The sequence below is a fragment of the Pieris brassicae genome, chromosome 10, assembly GCF_905147105.1.
Source record: "Pieris brassicae chromosome 10, ilPieBrab1.1, whole genome shotgun sequence".
Classification (NCBI taxonomy): domain Eukaryota; kingdom Metazoa; phylum Arthropoda; class Insecta; order Lepidoptera; family Pieridae; genus Pieris; species Pieris brassicae.
The window spans coordinates 2,920,715-2,947,220 of record NC_059674.1 but is presented as its reverse complement, the minus strand read 5'-3'; the positions used below and the strand labels follow the sequence as shown (position 1 = coordinate 2,947,220).

General features: G+C 34.8%; 2 protein-coding genes across 2 annotated transcripts; one reads left to right on the top strand and one right to left on the bottom strand.

The window, feature by feature from the left end:
- Nucleotides 1-543: 543 nt before the first annotated feature.
- Nucleotides 544-9,265, top strand: LOC123715250 (ufm1-specific protease 2). The gene is made up of 10 exons (XM_045670191.1): nt 544-651; nt 855-1,076; nt 1,148-1,375; nt 1,630-1,803; nt 2,168-2,267; nt 2,855-3,001; nt 3,429-3,551; nt 3,883-4,135; nt 6,407-6,660; nt 7,493-9,265. Exons 1-10 carry the CDS (start codon nt 613-615, stop codon nt 7,702-7,704), a joined length of 1,752 nt encoding a protein of 583 aa, XP_045526147.1. The 5' UTR covers nt 544-612; the 3' UTR covers nt 7,705-9,265.
- Nucleotides 9,266-9,782: 517 nt separating this feature from the next.
- Nucleotides 9,783-19,953, bottom strand: LOC123715434 (zinc transporter 9). The gene is made up of 12 exons (XM_045670431.1): nt 19,283-19,953; nt 19,011-19,210; nt 18,801-18,873; nt 18,592-18,721; nt 17,867-18,005; nt 17,547-17,702; nt 16,297-16,408; nt 14,515-14,725; nt 13,940-14,057; nt 12,572-12,646; nt 11,448-11,561; nt 9,783-11,016 (listed from the first exon to the last, which is right to left on the bottom strand). The coding sequence occupies exons 1-12, from the start codon at nt 19,710-19,712 to the stop codon at nt 10,972-10,974; spliced, it is 1,803 nt and encodes a 600-aa protein (XP_045526387.1). The 5' UTR covers nt 19,713-19,953; the 3' UTR covers nt 9,783-10,971.
- Nucleotides 19,954-26,506: the final 6,553 nt, after the last annotated feature.

Here is a 26,506-nt window from a genome sequence, read left to right as displayed (position 1 = left end):
AAACTTCTATGGCTCTATGGTTTTAATTACATTGATTTCATATATACCTTATGGTTAGGTGCACAGATTATATCTAATATACCGGGTATTTGTACAAAGTAAATGTGAATATTACTTTAAGAAGAGCATCAAATTAGGGATCTATAGTCTCAAACCATTGTTGTTGAAAAATTTGTCAGCACTTGTGGCTGCGTTGGTGGGATAGAGTTGTCAAGGACCTCGAAACAGTAGGGATTCGAATTTGTACGCGAGAAGCACGAATCACGAAATAGATTGTGATGGCGAAATATACTTGAAGAGGATAAGGCCCACATGGGGCTGTGTAACCGTTGCTAATAACGATTGTCCGTTCCAAATCTTTTAACCGCGTGTATGTGTTATGCATATGATAATCACACGTAGTAGTGTACTTGTGCGTTACTCCTGTCTTTAATTTAGTTTATTCTTTTGCTTTTGTATCTTCAGGGATTTTTATCATGCTAGATTGGTAGCACAAGAATTTACAACCGTCTGACTCACTTGTTTCCATGAGCATCTAATAAATTTAAAAAAAAGGAATAGAATTCCATAAAACTTGTGGCTGTTACGGATGGCAACTTTAAAAAAATAAAAATGTCACCACGTCTCAAAATATCAAAATATGTGATTGAGGTAATAATTTAAAATTAAAATATATTTAACTTTATTTGGCTTAAAATTCTATAACAAAATTAAATATAATAAGATAAAAATATCTGTTTAAATTTATGACATATATTTATATGAAAAATCTAAATTATATTACACTACGTCATCTTCATATGTAAACGCAAAGTTGTAATTTTTCGAAAGTATTTAACCAGTGTGATTTTCAGAGGTTGTTAAAGACTGAAACATATGAGACTACAGGATGTTTGTACGGTCTCATGTACGATGGAACTTTGCTTGTCATTGGATTTAGTTTAGAATATTTTGAAAATGAAAAGAAAACATACAGCCAACTACTTCTGAATCTCCCTGCTGAGGTGGAGCTTTGTGGTGTAGTTAAATTTTGTGATACAACAACTTTAGATTCCAAACCTAAAGCAATTCTGCAAGTAAGTAACATTTAAAACTGTTATGTGTTAACATTTTTTTTCCATCAAAAATGCATATGTTTTAATTCCAGGATGTTGATATAACAGATAATCCATTGTTTTTAATAATTGATAAGGATAAGGAAATAAAAGCTCATTTTTTGATTCATGAGAAGTTTGAGGAAACAAGTTACGATGTATTTGAAAATGAGGATATCTGGAAACAATTTTTACATGTCCGATTAAATACAATACTTCCATTGTCATGTGAAGCTACTATATCTGGTGTCAAAAGTGTACTTCAAAGTAAAAGGAAAAAGGTATTTTTTAATTATATGTTTGTATATACATTTTTTCATGAATCAAATCTGGTCAATTATTTCAGGTGAAATTTGTGCTTGTTCAGTACTATACTTTTGTTTGGTCACCATGTTTAAAAAGTTTGATTTTTAAACCTCACTGTAATAAATTAATGTATGTGTGTATGAGACACTTTTTTTTTAAATAATTCAATGTCTGGTTGATATTTATAGATGTACTATTGCTTTTATATACTTAAATAACTTAATTTCAGATAGCTTCAGGACAGGTGTCATTTCAAATAAATGACAGTTCTGTATATCTGTTTGGTATTGCATCTGGTGTAGGAGTAACTGGCACAAGTACTGAGGCAAATATAGGGGATCTTGTGGATTCTTGGAACCCAGAGCAAATGTCAAAAAAGAAGAAATACAACATAAATAATGTTGTAAGTTTTTATTTCTTTAATTTATTATGAAGCAATAACAAATAATTTGTTCTTTTAATACTTTCGACTTGGGACAATAATTATGTGAGCTTGAAATATCACCTACTTGACTATGAAGAAAAACTTTATATAAAACAGACACCAAAAATGTCTCATATCTTCTTGAAGGGTTATGACCCTATAGCCATAAGATATACATGAGCTTATAATAATTAGATCATGTGTATGTGTATCAGGTGCAATTGTAAAATAAAACAATGCTATACTATCCAATCACAAAAACAATACATTCCTTCATAATTTTTACCCATTACAAAATAGTTAATAATTTTATTTGTTCAATTGTAAATATTGGATTTTTTAGGAACCAGTATCCGTTAACTTAGTAATGAAAGCAACAAAGGATATGTTATCAGATAAGCTTGTGAAGACTGCTGTTAAAATGATGACGACACAAAGGAAACGTAAGTCATAAGAAGCATTTTAAAGAATATTAGTGTGTTAAGTGATCGTTTTGTAATAAATCCACATTCATAGTACATTTGCATCACATAATATACGCAACTCATATTATTCTGGTTTATTTATTTATATTTGACACATTAATATGAACAGGCGTCAAAAGCAGTGGTTTTAAGTTATACATGGATAAATATGATATGGATTATGTTTAAGACAATAATCTAGTTGGGCTTTGAAGTACATGTGCTAACTTTCCTTAAATTTCGTAAACCTATAAAGTTGATTAAAATTAGCTAAAATTTAAGGGAACAGTCCAATTATTATTAATGATGGTACAGTAGTTTTGGAGATGTGGGTTTGCAAAGAAAGAAAAGACTGCTGAATAGTTAAGAATAATCTAGGGGAACTGACCGATGTTGTCCTGTACACATCTCTTAAATACAAAAAAATAATCTAATTTAGAACTGTGGGCACCATTGACACTCAATAATAATAATAATCTTTTATGATCGATTCAGCCGTTTAGTAGTTGCTTTATGTGAAATAAACTAAGTTTTGTAAATTAATGAATATTTTTTTTCCTTTGCAGCTGCATTTTGTATAAGTATGCCGCTAAGAGTAGATACAATAGCAATGGTTCATCGAAACACAAAATTATCGGAGTTATACAGTATACTTGTTGAAGCGACATGCAGATCACTCAAGTTACTTGAAAGTGTTCTTATAGAGCAGTTGGGTAATTATATATGTTTTTTGCACTAGGCAAACATAGAAGTGTCAAGAATAATATTTTAAGTATGATTATTAGGCCCTTCTTGCATGACTTACATGCCTTTAAAAAAAAAAAACCATACAGATTTCTAAACTTGAAGCGCTATTGTTTTTTTTAATATAGCATTATTGAGAGCAATTTGTATAAAATATAGATTTAATGAGAAAAGTGATTACTAATTTGTGTATAATGTCTTCACATTTCTAATCCTAATTATGGCTTGGCGTTGTAATTGCGTCCGATAATATCCTAAAATGAAATATATATTTCGATAATTTAACACAAATCGCAGAATGTGCTAGTCTTAATGCACGGACTAGTACAACGCCATTTTCTTAGCTTAATGCAAATGCAGAAATTGGCGTATGAACCTCACGTAATCTAATTTTAGGGCAAGAGGGAATTGGTGATGGGGCAGGTTTGAGACTGCCGGAGACGTTCCACTATTTATCACCAGAAATTGGCCATTTCATCACTCGGGTTGTGCCTAAAGGAATACCTGATGAGAGCATGGGTATGTTAATCTTTGTGATAAATACAATAAACTGTCATAGTAAAAAATAACAGCTTTATAACGAAGTTGCAGCGCGTTTAAATAAACGTAGTGTAAAAAAAATTGTCATCGAGGAGGTTATTATTGTTTTTTTTTTTAAAGAAACACACCTTGTCTATGGTAAATTTAGTTTTTCACTTATCTGTGGTAGCGATCTTACGTCATTCGTATTTTGCCGCCATTACTAGTATAACATAACTCTGTGAAAAAAAAATCGGTAATACATTGTGCAGATAATGCTTATAATTTAATAAGAAACTTGTTGTGCTTAAATTTAATCCTACTTTTGTAGAAAAAGAAAGAGTATCGCTTCACGAACAGTTGGATTTACCACTAACTCGACCAATGTTTAGGCGAGGAAACGCATATATATTCAATAGCCCCAAACTCATCAACCCCCACGAAGGAATCGCACCACAGAATCGAGGAAAAATTGCAACCGTTCGGGGAAAATATCTGTATTGCCATTATATGCAGGATAATTTCAATGATGATGGATGGGGCTGTGCTTATCGTTCTATGCAGACCATATTCTCTTGGTTTAAGTGAGTATAAATTTTGTTGCGTATACAGTGATATTTGGCGATATTTTTTAATTTTGCTTTCTTGCCATACACAATCAGTACAATGATAGTCCCGTGTGTCTGCCTTCCAGATTTGTAATCACGCTTTGTTTCACGTTCCTCACATTAACACCAACTATGCAAAAAACTCAGTTTTGTATCGCACAGTTCGGACATGCACCGACCACTTTAAGCCTTGACTTGTTGAAAGGTATCGCGCAATATACTTAAAAGGAATATTAACAATATCCGGCATTATAAACAGACCCCACATACACACCATCACACAGCATAGTCGAAAATGTTGGAAACTTTACACATACAGTGAAAACTCAATTTGACGTCCCACGTTAACAACTCCCTAAAGCGCCGCAATGAGTTAGCTATGGTTGGTTTAGCTCGACTTCCATACAATGATACACTACGTACACTCACTCTCAATAACGATAACAATTGATTAATAAAGTACTTTTTAAATTGCTAAATTTAGTAAAAACTGCGCAACTGTGTACGTCCTGTTGTTGCTTGATTATCCAAGCCCGCAATAAACTCGACTGTCGGCGTCATGCATACGAACTTCCTAAGAAATTCGTTCATTTACATATTTGGATTGCTTTCACGTATAGACTGTTTTAGACTTTGACTAATAAGTAGAGGTCATGGATTATCATTACGATTTTCTTCTCCCATTTAACGACAACTCTATGACGCCATAAAATGCACAGTATTCTATCTTTGGCTATATGTTTAGTATAATTGTGTTACGAGCTAGGGGATCGGATAGAAAATGCCGTAGATTTATTCAAGGGTTTATTTCTTGATAAATCAATGAGGAATTTATGGGCATAAATTAATTGCAGAGATTCACTAATTGCACGTAAAACACAGTCACTAATTACTTCACTTATGCACACTTCACACTGTACTTTATCACTTGTATTCACTTTATTCGCACTTTATCGCTTCGGTGTTTCGCTCTTGTTATCGCATTCAAAACTAAAGGCGACTAGTGGCGTTTCGGCTCGCTTATATATCCCTGGGAATAATTCTAAACAATATTCGAGAACTTTCTAGGCGGCCTTGCTACTGAGTAGCGATTGCACAATTCTAGAACGTTCGCACTCTTTGTCTCTTTCGCACGTTGCTCCGTCCTTGTCGTACGGCGTTCTAGAGTACTCGTCTAGTTTCGAGAAAGTTCCGATCTTCTCTCTCTCTCTCTCGTATCATTTCGTCCTTGTCTCACACCTAGAAAGTTCGGTCTAGAATATTCCTTCATCAAAGGGGTATAACTAGGCCTGAAAACGCCTGAAAACGGGTCTCCTGAAAACTGCACCACTCGACTACACATGTTCTGAAACCGACTGAAAAAAGGTTTCAGCTTCCTGAAAACTAGGGTAACATTATGAAAATTACAATTTTCTAATATGTGATTGACCCTCTCCTGAAACGGTCAGAAATCATATTACAGCTTGCTGAAAAGTTCTCTAACTAGTGGAAAAATCTAGAAACATGGCAGTCGACCCGTCTTCGTAACAATTGTTTTTTGTTGTATATAATTATTAGCTGTAGGATTTCGAAATAAATAAATAGATAGTCTTGTTGCTCTCAAGCGATTCTTGTTGTAGGGAAAATTAAAGATATACAAAACTGATAAACAATATATAAAAACAACTAAATAGATATTGGTGTTGCTTATGGATCACGACAACGGTCAACTAAGTGATGTGTGTTAGAAATAACTTTGGGGAGTTAACAGTATCTGGGGTTGTAGCGCCTGTTGTAGGGTTTTCTTGTAGTTTTTGAGTATGTATGTACACAAAACAAATCTTTCCTCTTACAGGTATAGTAAATGGAATTTAAAAGTAATTCAGTCAATACAAAATTTGACTTTGACTTTAAACCATAAAGTTTCGATATTTAGGTCGTATTTAGACGAAAAAAAAAAATTTTGACATAAAAAAGTTTTCTTTGTATTTAGGCCATTGAACAATACTTTTCAGAATCTTTTAATTTTTTTTATGAACAGGAAACCATACATATGTATTGTTAGCCATACATATCTACTGTTAGTTATCAGTTATTTATGTTATTATCAAATTAACTTCCAAACCAATTTAAAAGTACATCCTTTTGTCTTAATTAATACCAAAAAAGGTTCTTTGTTTTTGTGTATACCCGAAGAATTATAAAATAAACTTATGGTCATACAACGAATTTAGATTAAAGGGTTGTATAACAGATATATATCCTCAGGTATCAGGGATTCAGTACACTAGATGTGCCAACTCACAAAGAAATCCAGCAGTGCCTTGTCAAAATAGGGGATAAGCCATCCTCCTTTGTGGGTTCTAAGCAATGGATTGGCTCCACCGAAGTCATGTTTTGTCTGGACACACTCATTGGAGTACAATCGAGAATTCTTTTTGCAAATACTGGGTCTGAACTGCTGACTTACACCCCGGAGTTGATTCATCATTTCCAGCAACATGGCAGTCCCATTATGATAGGTGAGATAAACTTCAATTAAAAAAAATCCAACATTGCATTGTACTTTAGGGTGAGTTTTAGAGCAAGCTATAACTGATGTCAAAATGCAATGTTTTTGACATACAGGATTGACAGCAAGTCTGGTTTCTAAATGTTACTGGTATTAAATTTTTAGTTTTTGATATAATATAAATTTCTAAACTGCAAAAGTAGTTTGCACACGATTTTATAACTAACTTTTATAATGAGTTCATACTATGTAGATTGAATAAACCTATTTACCGGTTAAAATATTAATACCGGTTATTAACCAACGAAGAGAGTCACTTTCCGTGCGGCGTGATCCCTTGGCGTTGCGTAGAGATGTGGGGTCTCTGCATCTTCTACCGCATTTACCATGGAGTGTTCAGAGGAGTTTTTTGGTCCAATACTTGCAGCTGAGTTTCATCATCGGACGTCAAGGCAGAATACAAAATACCATCCGTATCACCTCGACGTCCGTCGTTCCACAACTGACCGTTTTCTAAGGCAGTTTTTGCCGCGCACCACCACTATGTGGAACCAGCTGCCCACTGAAGTATTTCCGAACCAATGCGACTTAGGGTCCTTTGAGAAAAGAGCGTATCAATTCACGAAAGACCGACAAGACTCGAGCCTTCTGGCAATATGAGTCTTCAAGTCTATCACTTAACATCAGGTGAGCCTCCTGCCCGTTTGCCTCCTATTACAAAAAAAAGCCGGTGATTTTTACTGTATTTAATAAAGCTTAACCAGCTTTGACTATAGTACTTTTCAATCCTAGATCAAAAAATTATCATTTTGTCTATATTTGATAGTGTTTAACGTTTTTAGGTGGAGGTGTCTTAGCCCATACGATTATAGGTGTCGAATACAATGAAGATAAAAACGAGACACGCTATTTGATCTTAGACCCGCATTACACTGGCGCTGATGAACTCCAAACCGTCTTAAGCAAAGGCTGGTGCGGGTGGAAGTCATCAGATTTTTGGAACAAAACCGCACATTATAACCTATGTCTCCCACAGACTAAACCTTGTGTATAAGTGTTGCCATAAATGATAATGTTGCTATTGAATGGCAATGTTGCCATAAATGATAATGTTTCTATTGAATGGCAGTGTTGCAATAATATGAATAATAATATTGAAATCGCCTGCATTTTTAACACCTTTCAAGCAAACCAATATAACAGAATTATATAATTATTTTCCAATCTTAACTAACCGAAATTATATATTGTGTTTAATCTTGTATTTAAACAATCTTTTATTATATTACAAATGCGTAATGCATGCTAGGCATTTAAAATTCATGTGATATTTTTTTTTTTGAAGGAGCTAGCTAGCATAGCTATTTGCATGCATCGGTATATATCCAACCAATAAAAAACAGCCCTACAAGTCCTTTTTTGAGGTCTGGGTTCTGATGTGTTGAGCCTTCTGTGCCTGCCTGGTTATTGAGTAGTTAGGCCGGTTTCTTCACTACATTTTCCTTTAAAGCGAGCGAGCGGTTCGAATCTACGACCTTAGGGATGAGAGTTGCACGCCAACTCTTCATATCCAACTCGAAATCTAATAAAATAATTGCTCGATTTAAAAAACAATTACCTTAACTTAAAACGGTAATCCTCGAACAATAGTTACGAGTAATAGAATAAAAAAATATTTTTGTATGAAAACCTTTGTTCAAGGCCAAATTAATTCAAACAGTGCAACAAAAATACATCTGAAATAGAAAAAAATTAAATATATGAAAAGTTTATGGTTTGGTAAACGAAATGCCCGAAGACATCCTTTTGAAATAACGTATTAGGTACAGTTTGTCCTTTCCTAAGAGTGTATAACAGTTGTATCATTCGTGTTGTGATTTTAAGTCTAAAGTCAAATTGCTGTCTCGACTTTTTACTGAATTTTAAATCCAGATAAGTGGCGTAATCCCATAGTAACGTAAAGTTTACTATACTATTATTATTTACTACTAAGTGGACGTCATGTTAACAAATTCGCCCATTCGCGATACTAATATATTTCTATACTTTAAAAAAAGCTAAGGGTGTAAATTCAAAACAGTATTCTATTTGGTTTCACAAACCGTCACATCTATGACGTTTGACGTTTGACGTCTTTAAATATTGCGGAACGATACGGAGACGTCGACGAAGTCCCGTACTTCAAAAATGTATTGGATTTTGATTTACGGGTGGGTGCCACGCTTAGTCAGGTTTTTAAATCTCAACAAATGTGTACGGCCAAAGTTACTTGAGGTGAAAGGACCTTGGAGTGGGTGCTTTGAAGCATTTAATGTTATCGTCGGGAACACAATATTGCTTTTATCATGGTTGTTCGGGTTAAGAATATAAATTAATTTTTTATCTATCCTTTCATTATATTCAATATACATTTAATCTATACCTGGAAAACTTTAAAGCTTTTAAGCCTTAATCAATTTAACAGTGTATACAAAATCCATCCATTGTCTACGCCATTAGAACTGAAACCTTTTTATCAATGCCTTTAAAAAAAATAATTGGCCAATCTTTTATTAATGACTCAATTTTCTAAGTTTAATTCAGTTATTACTTTTATATGAAATAAATTATTACTTAATTATTTTGTTTTATTTTCCTTTTATTATTAGCATCCTTTAGAGATACGGTTATAACGTTAAATAGTAGAGCGAGTGTCAAATTCATTCACCGAACGTACAACCGTTTCTGCATCGTTTTGAAATCACATTTTTACTTTGTTTCGCTACTGAGATATTGTAATTGCGTATCTTTTTGTTCCCGACCTCGTAGTGTTGTAGAAAACATAAAATTGGAAGGCAGTAAGTAAAAAATGAAACAACAACTGGTACCTTTATAACAGCTTAGAGTAATAAGAAGTGTAAACCTATTTGATATTGCTATTGCCAAGCATATTGTAAAAAGATTGACCGAAGTAATATTTAATATTAAATTTGAGTGCCAGTACCGAGCGGGATTTAAAAATTTTATGCACCATTGTAATTGGTCTATTAGAAGATAGAACTCGTAAACTTAATATGACTGATCGAAAACTTGACGCGCAACATTAAGAGAACTCATGGTAAAAAGGATTCAGAGGAAATTAAAACCAATATAATCTGTAACAGATTTATTTACATAGTAGTAATTACAGTTCGCATAAATTAAAATGTAAAGTTATACTTATCAATAAAGCATTTACAACATCACAGAAAAAATTACAGATAATTCATCGTGTCATATATGTAAAGGATAAAATCTTTCACTCGCAAAATATCATTTTTGACATTTCTAATCATAATGACGTTTTGGAATACCACAGATATTAAAAAGGTATAGAGTTTATATTGTTAACTTAGTGGATAAGCACAGTCGTAAGAAAAATATAATTCGTGATATTTGCTGTAATAATTTTAATGCAATTTTGAATATATACATTAGTTCAAGTAACCGAGTACTTATTGGAGTTTTCTTTTCCCTGGTACTAGAACCCTGTGAATTTTTACTCTTTTACCTTTTGACCTGATATTTTTATTTATTTATTCATAAACTTACTGAACGCTCAAGTTTTTTTTTAATTATACATAGACGAGGCACTTCTCTCGTGTTTATGAATAACATAATACACATATATACTCTATGCATAGGAATTCGTATTAAACATTCCAAAGAGACTTAACATATAAATAAATAAAATTTTAACAAAAATACGCGAGACTTGATGAAACGCATATATCCTTTATAACACTTACTTTTGTCGTATTCATACACGTTAATACTACAAGTATCAGCAGAGCATTCATACTAAACCAATTATTCAAATTAGTTGATTGATGAATGTTTAGCTTAAAACAAATAGATGTGACATTTATCACGTTATATTACAATTACAAAATATATATATATTTTTTTTTTTATGTAACAGAAGGCAAACGGGAAGGAGGCTCACCTGATGTTAACTGATGGATCCATGGACACTCCACGGCCATAGGAATTGGTACGCTCTTTTCTTGAACCCTAAGTCGAATTGGATATATTTAATAAGCTTTGAATTTTTTTGTGTTCTTCTCTTCCGTTCCCTTTTGATTTGAGAATGGCGGAAAATTCAAATTTAGAAGCTTTTTTGACATTGACAGTGTTATCGGAATGAATTACATTGTTCTTTTTTTCGTGCTAAGGGCACAGATAACATATTTGAATTACATTAAGTTTTTCAAACACGCATAATTGTCAAAATAGTTATTAGAAATAAATAATTGTTCTAATTTTCAGCAATGACCTAAAGATTAAATATAAATTCTAACCTCTATAGAATCTCCAAATCGCAGTGTCGTATTTGAGGAAACTTTTTCTGAAAACAAAATCCGAAATTTAATTTAATTTGTAGTAATAAAGGTAATAATTTACTTTTAACGACATATTGTGCGATTTTAGCGATAATTATATCGAGTCACAATATGTAATAATAACTATATTACACGTAAATTTTGTAACTACTTTGAATTATTAGGTCTTGTGCTACATACAAAGTAACATTTCGTCTCCTTCGGTTAAATTGCATTTACCCTGTGATAAAAAGGGCCAGACAATTTTTTTTTTCAATAAGTCTGTAAAAATAACAATCTGTGACCTTATCAAGACATATAAACTTAACTCTCAGTATCCTATACATATTAATTTCACAGAGCAGTTATCAAAAAATACACAGGTACAAAATTTTTAATGAAATTGGTTCAAGTTAACAATTTGTTACGCTAGATAGCGCTGTATAACATTACTCACCCGTAACTTCAATTCTATCCTATCAATCTCTCCTCCCAACATGTCAACTATGTTCTCCCCGTGCTTCAGAAGGAAAGCTTCGACATCGTCTATTGTGTGAATTTTATTCATATCCTGAAAGAGGGTCGTATAGATAATGGAATATATTTAATTACAGTTAAAATTTACTTGGTATAATTTTTTATTAAATATTGAATAACTATTTCCAAAAGTCTTGACGTTAGACAGGGGCTAAACTTCTTTTTTATTCGCCTTTTGGCAAGTCTTTAGACTTTAGACATTCACGTATAATTTTTCTCTAGAAAGTAGGAAAAAAAATTATGTAAAATATAAGTTTATAATAATACATAGCTTCGATCCGTTAAAAAGTGTTTTCTTTAAACAAAAATATTTAGCAAATAGCTCTTTTATTCCTTAGGATTAAAATTTAATTTCGAATAAAATGGTGGTACCAAAGAGTTCCATTACACCATAAATAAAATAAAAAATTGTAAAATTAAACACGAATCGTTTTATTGTTAATAAATTCATACTAATATTTTAAGGAGGAAAGGTTTGCATTGAATAAACTCCGAAACTGTTAAACCGAAAAAATCTATTAGTACCCTACAATACTGCAATAAATATATACGCAAATAGAATATTTTTTGTTAGACATATTTGTAGATATTGTGTATGTAGTACATCACTTTGCTCTATTGTCAATAGGTGCAGCGTACGCGTTGTAGGAATGTTATTGGTCTGTTTCGGTGGGTGACACTTGTAATTTCATACAGAATCCTAACTTTTTAGAATATATTCTATAGAATATTATGATGAACATAGGCCTATGTTAGATGTTGGACATAGGCATCGGGATGCACCGCAGGCTACGCTGTTACTGTGTGCTGCCTCGGGCGATTGCTGGTGGGGTTTTAGTGGGTAACGAGTCCCACATAACCTTCAGGGCGTCGTGCCACAAGACACCGTGCAAAAACACCTATTTGGATTCTTATATTTCTAGAGAGCCATTGCGGAATTGTTTTTCTTTATAATTATTAATTGGCGACGTGTGTCATTTAAATAAAATATAATTTTGTAATGAGAAATAAAGTTCTTTAAACATTAAATCCGGGTCCACATACCTCTAACAATGCATTCAGATCGTGTTTCTCCAAATAAGATCGCGTTAGGGCTCTACCGTCGAAGTCGACTTCCGCCTGAAAGATATGAAAAATAAAATATTTATAGAATATCGTTAGCAGAAGAGAAGAAGAGCAGTGTTGGCTTTGGCGTGAGAATCCCATCAAAACGTGGTCTTTGATTCGATGGCTGTGCACTAATCGGATTTACAATCTATTACGCATTTAACATTTGCTCAAACGGTGGAGAAAAACATCGTGAGGAAACCGGTTCGCCTTAGGGAGCGTTCAAGTATTACGTAACGAATTTACGATCCTATGTTAATATTATTTTCCACTTTCCAATGCTTTACACCACATAATGGTAAGATTTAGGTATAGAGAGTCACTGGGGGTGGTTACGAAACGTTTTACTATTGAATCCAGAAACGTTACCGCGCGTTTCATGGGGGGGGGGGGGTCAAGAATCTCCAAAAATTGCGTGACGTACTACTTGAACGCTCCCTTAGACCCAAAAAGTCGACGGTGTGCGTCTTAAACAGGAGGCTGATCACCTACAGTAGCAAATCATGAAACAGATACAGAAATCCGAGGCCTGGACTTTGTAGTGCTGCACTGGTTTCTTTATAGAAAACCGTTATTAAAAAAACTTGTGTATTTATAGAGAATTATTAAAATTATTTTATTGTTATATTAATTAATATGTATTGTATTCTTAAAGTCATTCCAGAAACGTAAGTTTGTTTCACTATCGCATATCCCACCCGTAAATCAACGACAATTGTTGTTGCCGCGTGCCACCACTATGTGGAACCAGTTGCCCACTGAAGTATTTCCGAACCAATTCGACTTATCCTTCGACAAAAGAGCGTATCAATTCTTAAAAGGCCGCGCACTGTGAGTGTCTATGGACGATATTATATAACATCAGGTGAGCCTTCTACCCGTTTGCCCCTTTTCTATATAATAGGAAATGGAATTGAAACAAGACGTTTAATAAATCCGTATTTTAAACCCTTGTTAAATTTGTAAAACACAGTTCTGAGCTCGATATCCGTAACAATTATTTCGAATATAATATAGTATTTGTTAAACGTCATAATAAACACGTCAAAATTAAAATTACTCTCAGGAGCTGTCATTTGTATCGGCATGACGTTTGACATAGTGGACAGCGCGCCAATGATTGTGACATAAATAGAACATACACCTAATTGACCTTCAAGTTATAGACTATTTGCGTCAACCATAAAGGCGCGTCGTAAAACTTCAATTTAGTTGCAGCTGTCACTTTTTCTGTATGGCGTTTGACAAATTTGACAGCGCGCCAGTGTGACATATGACGTACACAATGGACGTAAGTAATATTACCTTGTATCTTATAAGATTGCTGCCAATATCGATTCCCTTTACATCGTGAATGGCTCGGATCATGAAATCTCTCTCTAACACGCTATTTATCTCATCCAGTTGCTCTTGGCGGATTGATCTGTGTAATATTATCTGAGGTTACCTCAAAGAATTTGCTGATTAATATCTATTTATATTTAACATATAAATATACAAAAACTATACCGTCATATTATTACTATTAGTTTTTGCCGCGCACCACAACTATGTGAAAAAAAAACCAAGTGGATGATAAAGACATGTATATGTGATATTATTAGAATTGATGTATGCTGATCCATTTAGACGACAAACGGGCGCTTTTCGTAAAGTGTGAAGTGCACACAGCACTTCTAACAAAGTAATTTATATAGAACCTATCAAATTTACATCCATATTCCTCCAGTATTTTTTGAGATATTGAAATCTAGACATTCCTCCAATTTCGATTAAAAAAATATCAATCAAGTCAATAATTTTTTAAAATAAATATTTACTGGTTAACAATGAAACTTGTTCTATTACTACGAATTATGTATTTCCCAATATAAACTCACCTCCCAATCAAAGCACCAACATTACTCAAAATGATAAATGAGGCAACACCACCCAACAGTGTGCCCACAAGCAACGAACCGATGGCATCCGGCAGAGGGTTGCCAGTATACTGCGATATTGCCATACAACTACCAGCCACTATTACGCCCGCTACTGCAGCGGTATCTTCGAATAATACCACATTTACAGACGGATCTGAGCTTCGAATCACTGAAAAATTATAAACAATTTACAAAACTTCATAGAAAGTCGTAAAAAATAGACAAAGAAGCATGCCAAAACCTCTTTAAAGTCTTTAAAACACTTATTGAGTTTTTTAATGTATGTATTGTCTTATTCATATGTATAGCATTTAGAATTGTTATTCAGGAACCGTATGATTAGTTATATGTTTATTGTATTTTGAGTATTGTATAATGTAGGTATATGTTAGTATTGTGTTACTTGTAATTTGATTTATTAATATGGTTAAACACTTCTAGAACCTACCCTATTATATATACCCTAAGTATTTATTTTTTACAAGGATTACCTGAAATACTTGTTAGCGATAAGGCGTCTGCAACCCTAATAGTTGATGCTTGTGATTTTTATTTTTAATGTAACGAAGTTGTAATAAATAAAAATGTTGCCATATTAATGTTAATATTGTATATATATATACTTATTTAACATATAAAAAATTGGGAACCAGTACCGATGACTTCAATTGTAATGATTGTATTGCTAAAGTAGTGTCTATTTTCATCACAGTGTATATGAGTTTGACAGAAAGAAACAAAAGATTATAGAGTACGAATACAAATAGAGAAGTATTTCCCAACTATGCCCCACTTCAATGATTGGGGTTCAATGATTGTTAAGGGGGAAATTAAAAAATTCGCCTCAACCTTTTTTTTTACATGTAGTAAAAATTTACTGACTGTGTTTCGTTAACATTTTCCTAAACATTTCTTCCTAAAATCTATAATTTAAGTTTCTTAAATATAAAAATATGTATGTTAGGGAGCGTTAAAGTATTACGTATTTTATTATGGGTCCTTTTGTAAAACGTTACCATGCGGGGCGGGGATTGAATCACGCGTTATTGTTAATATTATTTTCTACTTTCCAGTACTTTACACCACATAATGGTAAGTTTTACGTTTAAAGAGTCACTGGAGTTGATCACGAAACGTTTTACTATTAAAAAATTGAAACGTTACGGCGCGTATCGGGGGGGGGGGGGGGGGGGTCAAGAATATCCAAAAATTGCGTGACGTAACACTTGAACGCTCCCTTACATAGAAGCATAAGAATGTTCAAAAATGGGGGGATGGCATACAAAGTTTGAGAAAGAATAAACTAGACTGATTAAGAATAAGGTTGTAATTCAAATAGGTTGGCATATTAACGACTTTCAACGAATTACATCATTACAAAACAACACAGTGGTCATAGATATCTATATATGTTTCGTTATTATATTGTTTTTTTAATAGTAAAGTGATTAGCCTTATGTGGCTTGACACATGTCGACTTATTATGTCTAAGGATGGTTTCATAGCACGAGTTCCTTAATCATAAGAATATTGAATGTGGACATTGAAAGTCTACAGCCGAGATTTGAACACATGAGAGTCCCACGAAGACATTGAGACTTTCAGAATGTATACCGCACGTATATATATATATATATATATTTCTTTTTTTAATGAATACGATCAAAGGACTTTAGTCAAGCAAGGATCGTGAAGTTGTTATATAAAATTACAATATCATACATACAAAAAATAACATACCATAATCATACAATGACATGTTGGCTTCTTTAGCTCCCTTTCTGATCGCACTCAAAGCTACCATTAGAGTGGCGCCCTCGGAGACGACAGCTCCGCCCAATACGAAATACGCCTAAGGAAAAATTGTTATTATAAACGTCATGAAACGCAGTCTCTCTTCCTCTCCTCTCGGAATTACTAGTCAAAGTCAAAGACAAAATCATTCATTCATATATAGGTAACACAATGTACACTTATGAACGTCAAAAAAGAAATACATATTTTTAAAAAAATCTTCTAATTTTACATTTACTGCCAGTTCTCAAATCAAGGGCGTAGAACGGAAGACAAGAACTGGCAATAAACCCTGCGACATTCTTCTTAATCGCCAAGTGTTTTGTTTTACCCAACGTTTGTAAGGAGCGGCAATCATTACACCATGTTCCACGTGACACTTTAAGTAATTAAAGATTGGTCCTTTATCAGCAGTAGGCATGGTGAAATAGTAGCACGCACTTACATTCTCGTGGGAACAACACGCAAATCCATCCCAGGTTTGACCGAAGCCTTTGACTTTGTATTATAAATCAAACCTAGACTAAACTCTCGACTAACTTTTCGTTCAAACTAACAAGATTCAAAATTGTGTAAATTTAATGTTTTCATACATAATATCCATGTATGAAAACAATAAAAATTTATCTAATCATCGTCTTCCTGACTAAATAAGTTCACTAAGATTTTACGAATTCTGTAGTTAGAGGTCGACATTCATTTATTTGGGCTATGTTTAAGATGTGAGGATTGACTAGTCAAATCAGGAGCGCCGGAGCCCTGAGGCTTGACAACTAAATAATACGTAACATACGCTTTATTTAGTTCACAAACATCGATGACAATCAATTTACCAAAGTGAATCATAATCTATACATTAAAGATTAGTATAATACAAATATCACGATAAACAATGTATTCTTAATAGCAAATCATCAAAAAATAACAAAATATTATCTCAAAATTAAAAATATATATATTGTACTTAGGGTATGAGTACAGTTTTTTTAATGACCTATATATATATATTGATAGGTCAATGTCTACCGAATTATACACAAAAAAAAATTATAATCAATGATCCACCCGCTTTGGAGGAATCTGATAACACACACATCGAGACGCGAGTTGTACATGTGTATATATAGGCCGATGTATCATTATTATATATAGCACTACATTTGCTTGATGCTGTTGGCTTGTGTGAAAAAACTTACCCAATAAAAATCATGAAGTGGCTGCGGGTCCAATATTCCAGTGACACCATGATAGAAGGAAAGGCCGCAGCCCACACAGAAGATACCAACACCAGAAATCAGTGATGACACATATCTCATGTTTGTGTAGCCATATGGATGGTCGGGATCTGCAATCTGAGTATGCCCGTGAACTAAAGTCAAATTAATTTAAACCTCAAAATGTTCTTCAGGTCCAATTTAAAAGTTGGTGTTATTAATAAGTCATATATAGACTAACACATATATGTACATTTTATTATTAAAAAAATTAATAAAATGAATATACAAAAATTACAAACCTGCACAGATTTATGTATTCCATAAGCCAAAATTAACTGGTTTACTGTATCTGCTAATGAATGAATGCATTCCGAGAATAAACTATGAGAACCGGTGTACAGCCATGCACAGAGCTTGAAAACAAAATTGCATCCATTGCTGAAAAAAATACAGTTAAAGCAAAAAGTGTTTCCAGCACATTTTCAACAAGTTTATTATGACAATTCACTTTCACAAGACATACTGCTTAAAAGGGTAGAAACATTCCAGTATGTATTTGATTGAGATATTTGTTATATTATAGTTAATTTGATCATTAGTCAGATATTATTTAATTACCGTAAATTTACATGACCAGTATTATAATATCAAGTTAACTTATATTTTGTATGAAGTAACTAAATTCAAAGCAAAACATCCCTACTAATAATTACAAGAAGAAAACTATCTATCTATCTATGCTATCAGCCTACAACACCATTTCATAAAACAACATTAATAATTTCAAATTACTATATTCTCGGTTTTTTATAGGTTTTAGTGCAAAATAATTTTCTAGGGTTCTGAAATTGGAAGGGTTCTTATAATTTAAAATCCAGAAATTTTGTCAAGAGAAAGAGAAAGAAAGAAAAGAAAGAAATTTGTCTATCTGGCAATATTTCAAGTAGATTGGTATCAGGCTTGAGATATACCTTTAAAAAATTAATATCAATTAAAAATTTACTAATTCTAAAAGTATTCATACATTGCCACAGCAGTAAGAACAACTCGCCCCGATACTGTTTTCAGACCCATTTCTTCAACTCCATGTTTTAAACGTTTGTGTCCCATTTCTCGCCTATAATTTCTTAATCTTCGTTTTACAGTAAAAACATCTACAATTATATATGTAAAATTAATACATAAACACGTATTTCAATATATCATTTACTTTAACATTCCCAGGAATTCTACCTTGTTCATATCTCCTTCTATCTAGTTCTCTCCTTAACAGTTCTTTTTCCAAACTTTCTTTTGATGTCCAAACCTATCAAAAAAATTATAGGTGTAACTGCAGCATAAAAAGTTAATAAATTAAGTATTTACATTAAACACTGGTTTCAAGAAAGGTGACAGATATCAACTAAATTTTAAAAGATTGCTATTGTATATGTTTTTTTTTACTTCAATGGCTTTAGCTTCAACATCCTTTCTGTAGTATACAGTTATGGGTGGTTCTGATTCATAAGGAGACCTTCGCAGTACTTTTGGTAATGACTCAAGATCAGATTGTTTCAATAGATATTCAGTCATGGCCCGCATTGGTGTAATAAAATTCCTTTCCGTATATGATGCAGAAAAATCAATAAGAAGCCTCTTCTTAACTGGAATTAAAAAGGATATACTGTAAGTAATTCTTAAGTAATAATGAAATTTAGGATGGTCAGGAAAAGTACCTGGCGGGGCAACTGTCTGAGTGGGAGAACTTGCTGCTTCTTTTGGCTTTTCTATTGTCACCTTTGTTACTTTTTTACTCTCATCAGTCTCAGTCTTAACAACTATCTTATCTTTACTTTTAGTAATGATTTCAGACACTTTAAGTGAATTATTTTCTTTGGCCTGTTCTTGTTCTTGCGATTTCTTTACTTCACTTTTACAATTATTATACGTAGAAACATGTAGGTATCTTATAGTTTTTGTACTGAATCCTATTTTAAAGTTAACTTTCCTACAAATTCGAGATGTGCTTAAATAGAAAGATGTAGTACTCCTTATCTGGAAATATCTACTGCCTACATATCTAGAGAAAACAGCAGTTGCAAATGGGATCATTTTGAACTTTTTGTATGACTTATAACTTGTTAAGTACGAGGAATTACTTTGCATCTATTCGTTACATATCCTTAGGTAAGCACCTCATAACGGAAAATTAATCTTCTCTATGTGTTTTACACCTTACAACCTACTCTTAAATAAAATATTACGATGACCTCTTTATTATTTACTAAATATTCAATCAATTTTTTTTATAAAGCCTAAGTTTTAACCATTTTTTTTTATTGTCCAAATTCCAAAATAAGCCGTAACTAAATTCACGAATGTATACTTCAATATTTATACTTCAAACTAGCTCTACGTTCAAACCCTATTTTATATTGTAGTCTTTGATTAGCTCGAAGCTCGCTAGAAGTGATAGTGGTCTGTAACACAGAAGTAGTGCCACAGAACACTAACAAGAACAACAACTTCATAGGAAAAAATACTTAGACCAACGCTCCAGATAATGCCATCAATGCGTAATATCGTATGCAAACTACAGAATTTTAAAGAAAGAAACAAAACAAAGAGTGTACATGGGAAACAATTTTATTAAACTGCAAATTATAAAAACAGTTTCTATCTCGTTAAAATGTTGATATTACAACACAAAAGCGTCAATATCGCACAGTAAATATGTTTCTTTATTGTTGGTATCAGAACACAAAAGCGTCAATTTTGCACTGAAGTCAAGTCCCTTCATATTTGATAATTATACAGCACAATTAGCTGTTTTGCAGTAGCTTTCTTTTCTGCAAGAACCATTTACATTCATTCAAACACTGAACTTTTGTAATTTAATCGGGCGGTAGAAAAGGAACAGCATAACGATTTTTAGATTTTCAGTTCACAACTTCATCGTTTTATACACAGTTACTATTAAAGTCCCTTGAAAAATATAGTAAAAAAGTTTTTTTTTAAAATTAGTTATGTACTCAGTGTATCTCATATATCTCTTATATCGTATATGATATTCTAATCAATTTAATAGATAACCGTTATTATAATAAAATAATGTCTATACATATTGATGTTATTAACATTAATAACAAGAAAAAATATGCCGCTAAAGTAACAGATATCAATTAGAGTATGTTATTTTTTTTAGATTGTTGTTAATTAATTAATTATTTAAAAAGACATTTAATATTCCTAAATGTCGCGGAAAGTAACAAGTAATCGAAGCAGTTAGAGTTTTAAAATATTCCAAAAATTCGGGACAGTCGTTTTTAATGGAAACTTAAAAGTTTCCAATATATCAGTAACGATTACTACTACAACATTTTTTGCTTCATCTAGGTTAAAATAAGTGCTCGATTCCAGCTTTGAGATTTAACTTCTGCAGTGTCCTTCGACTTGGCAAAACACATAAGTTACTAAGTAAGCAATATGCCTTGTATATATTCATCCTTCGTAGTAGGTAACATATTCATCCTTTTTGCACTTTGCTTTGAAAGTCATCTTATCAATATCACATTTTTTTTAATTTCTTCAAAGTTGATTAAAATTCCTTATATTGCGCCACAGTTACACGAGGACCTGTAAATCATGGACCGTCTGCAATGTTTCTAGATTTTTCCACTACTTAGTGACGTTTTCAGCAGACTGAAATATGATTTCTGGTCAATTCAGGAGATGGTCAAGCACATATTAGAAAATTGTATTTTAATGATACCCTAGTTTTGAGGTGGCTGAAATATTTTTTCAGACAGTTTCAGAACATTTGTAGTCGAGTGGTGCAGTTTTCAGCAGACTCGTTTTCAGGTCTAGTTATAGGCCTTTCATGAAAGAATATTCTAGACCGAATTATCTAGGTGTGGGACAAGTACGGAATGATACGCGAGAGAGAGGGAAGATCGGAACCTTCTAGAATCTAGACTGCACTATGCTAGAACGCCGTACGACGAGGACGGAGCAATGTGCAAAAGAGACAAAGAGTACGAACGTTCTAGAATTGTGCAATCACTTCTCAGTAGCAATAGTGATATAGTACTGTTTGAAGTGCGTGTAAAGTAATTAGTGACAGTATTTTGTATTTATAAATTCCTCATTGATTTGTAGGTGATTAGTACGTGTCGTCATGAAACAATAATTTGTTCTGAAAAGAACAGTTAATTGCGTTACCGTTAGGACAACTTTTTGCCGCGCCTCGATTTTATTGTCTACGCACCCTTCGCATCTTGGTACCACATGTTTACCACTAGTGGCCAGGTAGGATAATTTTTGTATATAAATCTACAGTTTTTAAAAATTAAACACATTCCACATTCCATCTTCACCTCTTCTCAACGAATTATTAGGAAGTTTTATTGTAACCAAATAAGGACCAATCAACATAAACCAAAACTACCCTAAAGTGGTGACCCCGAGAAGAACACCAAGAAAATTGAAGATGACGAACACAGAAAATTCCGGTGCAGAGCGTCAAGTTTCATCACAACCGTCGAGCCAAGAAGTCTCCGGTATTTCACTGTCACTCCGTGTCCCACCTCCAGAACAACAACCAACCATCGACACTCTCATCGGTGAAATAAGAACGTTATTTTTGGAAGTCGCTGAGCTACGAGCACAACCTCGCGACAACTACCGCAACAGTCGTTCTCGCCACCATTCACATTCACAATCACACTCGCGGAACACATCAACAAATCGCAACGAAAACCGACGAGAGTCACAGATGGAAGATCGAAGCCGAAAAAAATCTCCAATGTCGTACTGCTATTACCATCATCGCTACGGTATGGACGCGAAGAAATGCACACCACCATGCAGTTTCAAGCCCATAAATCAGTCGGAAAACTAAAAGTAACGCTGGCCGCGGCGGGAACCGGCGTTACCGAATCATCACACCGCCTTTTCGTTACCGACAGGGTAACGAAACTTACCTTTTTGGTCGACACAGGAGCCAATATCTCCGTGCTACCAAAGGCAAAAGGCTCACGCGAAAAACCACTGCCATTTCAACTCTACGCCGCCAACAACACGGTCATTCCAACATACGGAGAGAAGTCACTCCAACTTGATCTTAACCTCCGAAGACCATATACATGGAAATTCGTCGTAGCAGATGTGTCTAAGGCAATCCTGGGAGCAGATTTCTTGCAGCACCACCACCTCATTGTCGATGTCAAAAACCGAAGATTGATCGACGGGAAAACAAAGCTGGTAACAAACGCTCAACTCAGTACTGCAGACATACCTACAGTTCGTAGTATAGACATTGAGCAAAATTACCACAGCATACTAGCAGATTTCCCAGGCACAACCAGAATCACTTCAATGAAGCTTAGTCCCAAACATTCCGTTGAACACTTCATTGAAACAAATGGACCGCCCCTTCACTGCAAGCCACGCCCCATTGCACCGCATCGTTACGAAATGGTCAGGAAGGAATTCCAAAACATGATCGATCAAGGGTTATGCAGACCAAGCAAAAGCCCTTGGGCATCACCTCTTCACGTTGTGCCAAAGAAGAATGGAGACCTACGCGTGTGTGGCGATTACCGAAGACTCAACGCCATAACCAAGCCCGATCGGTATCCCATACCACGCATACGTGACTTCACATACCAACTCGCAGGGAAGAAAATTTTCTCCACACTTGACCTCAATCGCGCGTACCAACAACTGCCAGTCAGCGAGCAAGATGTGGAGAAAACCGCCATCATCACACCTTTTGGTCTTTTCGAGTTTCCGCGCATGTGTCCTGGTCTAAAGAACGCCGGACAGACTTTCCAACGCTTTATTCACGAAGTACTGCGCGAACTCGACTTCGTATTCCCTTTCGTTGATGATCTACTCATAGCATCAATCGACGAGGAAGAGCACCGAAAACATCTACGGATCGTATTACAGCGACTAGAAGAATACGGCATCACCATCAACCCATCAAAATGTGTTTTCGGCCAGCCAACTGTGAAATTCCTCGGTCACCAAGTCACAGCGGAAGGAATACAGCCACCCCAAGAGAAGGTACAAGCTATTACAGACTTTCCAAAACCACAAACCGTAGAAGAACTACGACGTTTTCTCGGTATGATAAACTTTTACCGTGAAAATATCAAAGATGCGGCCACCATACAAGCGCCGTTAAATACCTACCTGCACAATGTCAAGAAGCGTGACAAAACTAAGATCGACTGGACCACTGAATCAACGCAAGCTTATGAAGCATGTAAAGAGAGCATAAAAAACGCCGCTTTACTTGCTCATCCGTCTCACCAGGCGACACTTGCTATATTCAGCGACGCTAGCGACAGAACAGCTGGTGCCGCACTCAATCAATTTATCAACAACTCATGGCAACCACTCGGCTATTTCTCGAAGAAGTTCACCGACGCACAGACTCGCTACAGTACCTACGATCGAGAGCTACTCGCCATCTACATGGCTGTCAAACATTTCCGCAAAATGTTCGAGGGACGAGAAATAATTATATTTACCGACCACAAGCCGCTAACTTTCGCTTACACAAAAACAAATACAAACAGCGAATCACCGAGACGCACCCGACAGCTACTTTATATCAGCGAATTTACCACTGATATACGACACGTCAGTGGATCTCAAAATGCAGCCGCAGATACATTATCACGTGTCGAAGCAATCACCTGTCCATCGCCGATTGACTACAATCTACTTGCAGAAGCTCAAGAACGCGATAGCGATACCATTAAAGCACTCAGTCTACAGAGCAACTTATGTTTCAAGAAAGTCAACCTGCCCGTCTCAAATATCAAATTACACTGCGAAACTTCAACCTCACAGTTACGTCCGTACCTACCAGAAGAATACCGACGTACCGCATTCAACGCAGTACATAACGTTAGCCACCCTGGAATCAAGACTACGAGAAAATTAATTACGCAACGTTACTTTTGGCCCTCAATGAACGCAGACGTCGGCAAGTGGGCAAAAGTATGCCTACAGTGTCAGCGCGCCAAAATACAACGCCACACATCAAGTCAATTATCAATTTTTTCACCAACCGAACGATTCGAACACGTTCACATCGATATCGTTGGTCCGCTACCTACCGCGGCCAGCGGTCATCGATACCTCGTGACAATGATCGACAGAGCAACAAGATGGCCCGAAGCATACCCATTATGCGAAATATCAGCTGAAGACGTCGCCAATGCGGTATACGAAGGTTGGATTTCCCGTTTCGGTTGTCCTGTAACAATAACAACGGACCAAGGACGCCAATTTGAAAGCAGAGTATTTGCATCTCTTTCTCGCTTACTAGGAATCGAAAAAACGCGTACAACTTCATACCACGCACAGTGTAACGGTATCATCGAACGATGGCACCGTGTCCTTAAAGCCGCATTAAAAGCAAGACTACAGATCGCAAGAAGCTGGATCAACGAGCTACCAACCGTCCTACTCGGATTACGCGCCGCTATGCGAAGTGACACCGGCGTAAGCGCCGCTCAGCTTACCTACGGTTGCAACATACGCTTACCCGGTGATTTCTTATCAACGACCCGCAATGACGTCATCATGGACTCTGGCTACATCGATCAGCTGCGCGACGCAATACGTAACTTGCAACCAATGCCGAGTCAACCACACAGCAACACAAAACCCATATTCGTTCACCGCGACCTGCAATCATGTGAATACGTATTTGTACGCATAGACGCCGTAAAGAAGCCACTACAAGCACCTTACGACGGACCCTATCGCGTGCTGAAACGAGACAGTAAGATATTCACGCTGCAGTTACCTAACCGTGAAATGAATATCTCTATCGACAGACTCAAACCTGCCTACACTATCACCGAGCAAGTGCCTACTGATACAACAACGAGTACCTGCAACAAGCAAAACACATCAAGTGCGAGCGAACTACATGAACCATCAAATAGCTTGAAACATCAAAATGACAACAACCTGAAACAACAAGACACTGGGAACACCTCAATACCTACAAGAACAACTCGCCGAGGCCGCGTTATACGCCTGCCGGTACGCTTCGCTAGAGGGGGAATCCTGTAGGTGATTAGTACGTGTCGTCATGAAACAATAATTTGTTCTGAAAAGAACAGTTAATTGCGTTACCGTTAGGACAACTTTTTGCCGCGCCTCGATTTTATTGTCTACGCACCCTTCGCATCTTGGTACCACATGTTTACCACTAGTGGCCAGGTAGGATAATTTTTGTATATAAATCTACAGTTTTTAAAAATTAAACACATTCCACATTCCATCTTCACCTCTTCTCAACGAATTATTAGGAAGTTTTATTGTAACCAAATAAGGACCAATCAACATAAACCAAAACTACCCTAAAGATTTATCATTAAATAAATAGATAAACCCTTGAAAAGATCTACGATACTAACCGATCCCCTAGCTCGTAACATTATTCTAAAAGTAAGTTAAGTTGATCTTTCTAGTTTATGACCTAGAGGCTCGGATCTGTATCTGTGTAATATAGTGATCTGCATTATAAATATATAAATACTTTTTGAACTACCTGTCTTTTCTATTCTGCCCCCTACATTGAGTAAGGTCATATTCATTTTTATCTCCTCTCCTTACTTAGGTAATCATTGTTATTGTCACTTAAAATATCAACATGTTTTTAGTACATAACAAAGTTATTTTTACTATAAGTATCTTTCCATCAGCACTGGCGCTGGTACCAGCACAGCACTAACAGGTGATGTCAATAGTAAAAGTGTTATGGATACCTAGCACATCATCTGAAACAGATTCATGATTCATTAAATAAATTATTAATATTTAATTATTCAAGATTTTTTTTAAATTTGGACTACTTGAAGTATAAAAAATGACAACATAAGGTTTCAGATTGTTGGCAATTCTGTATTTTTATTCTATGAGTGTTATAA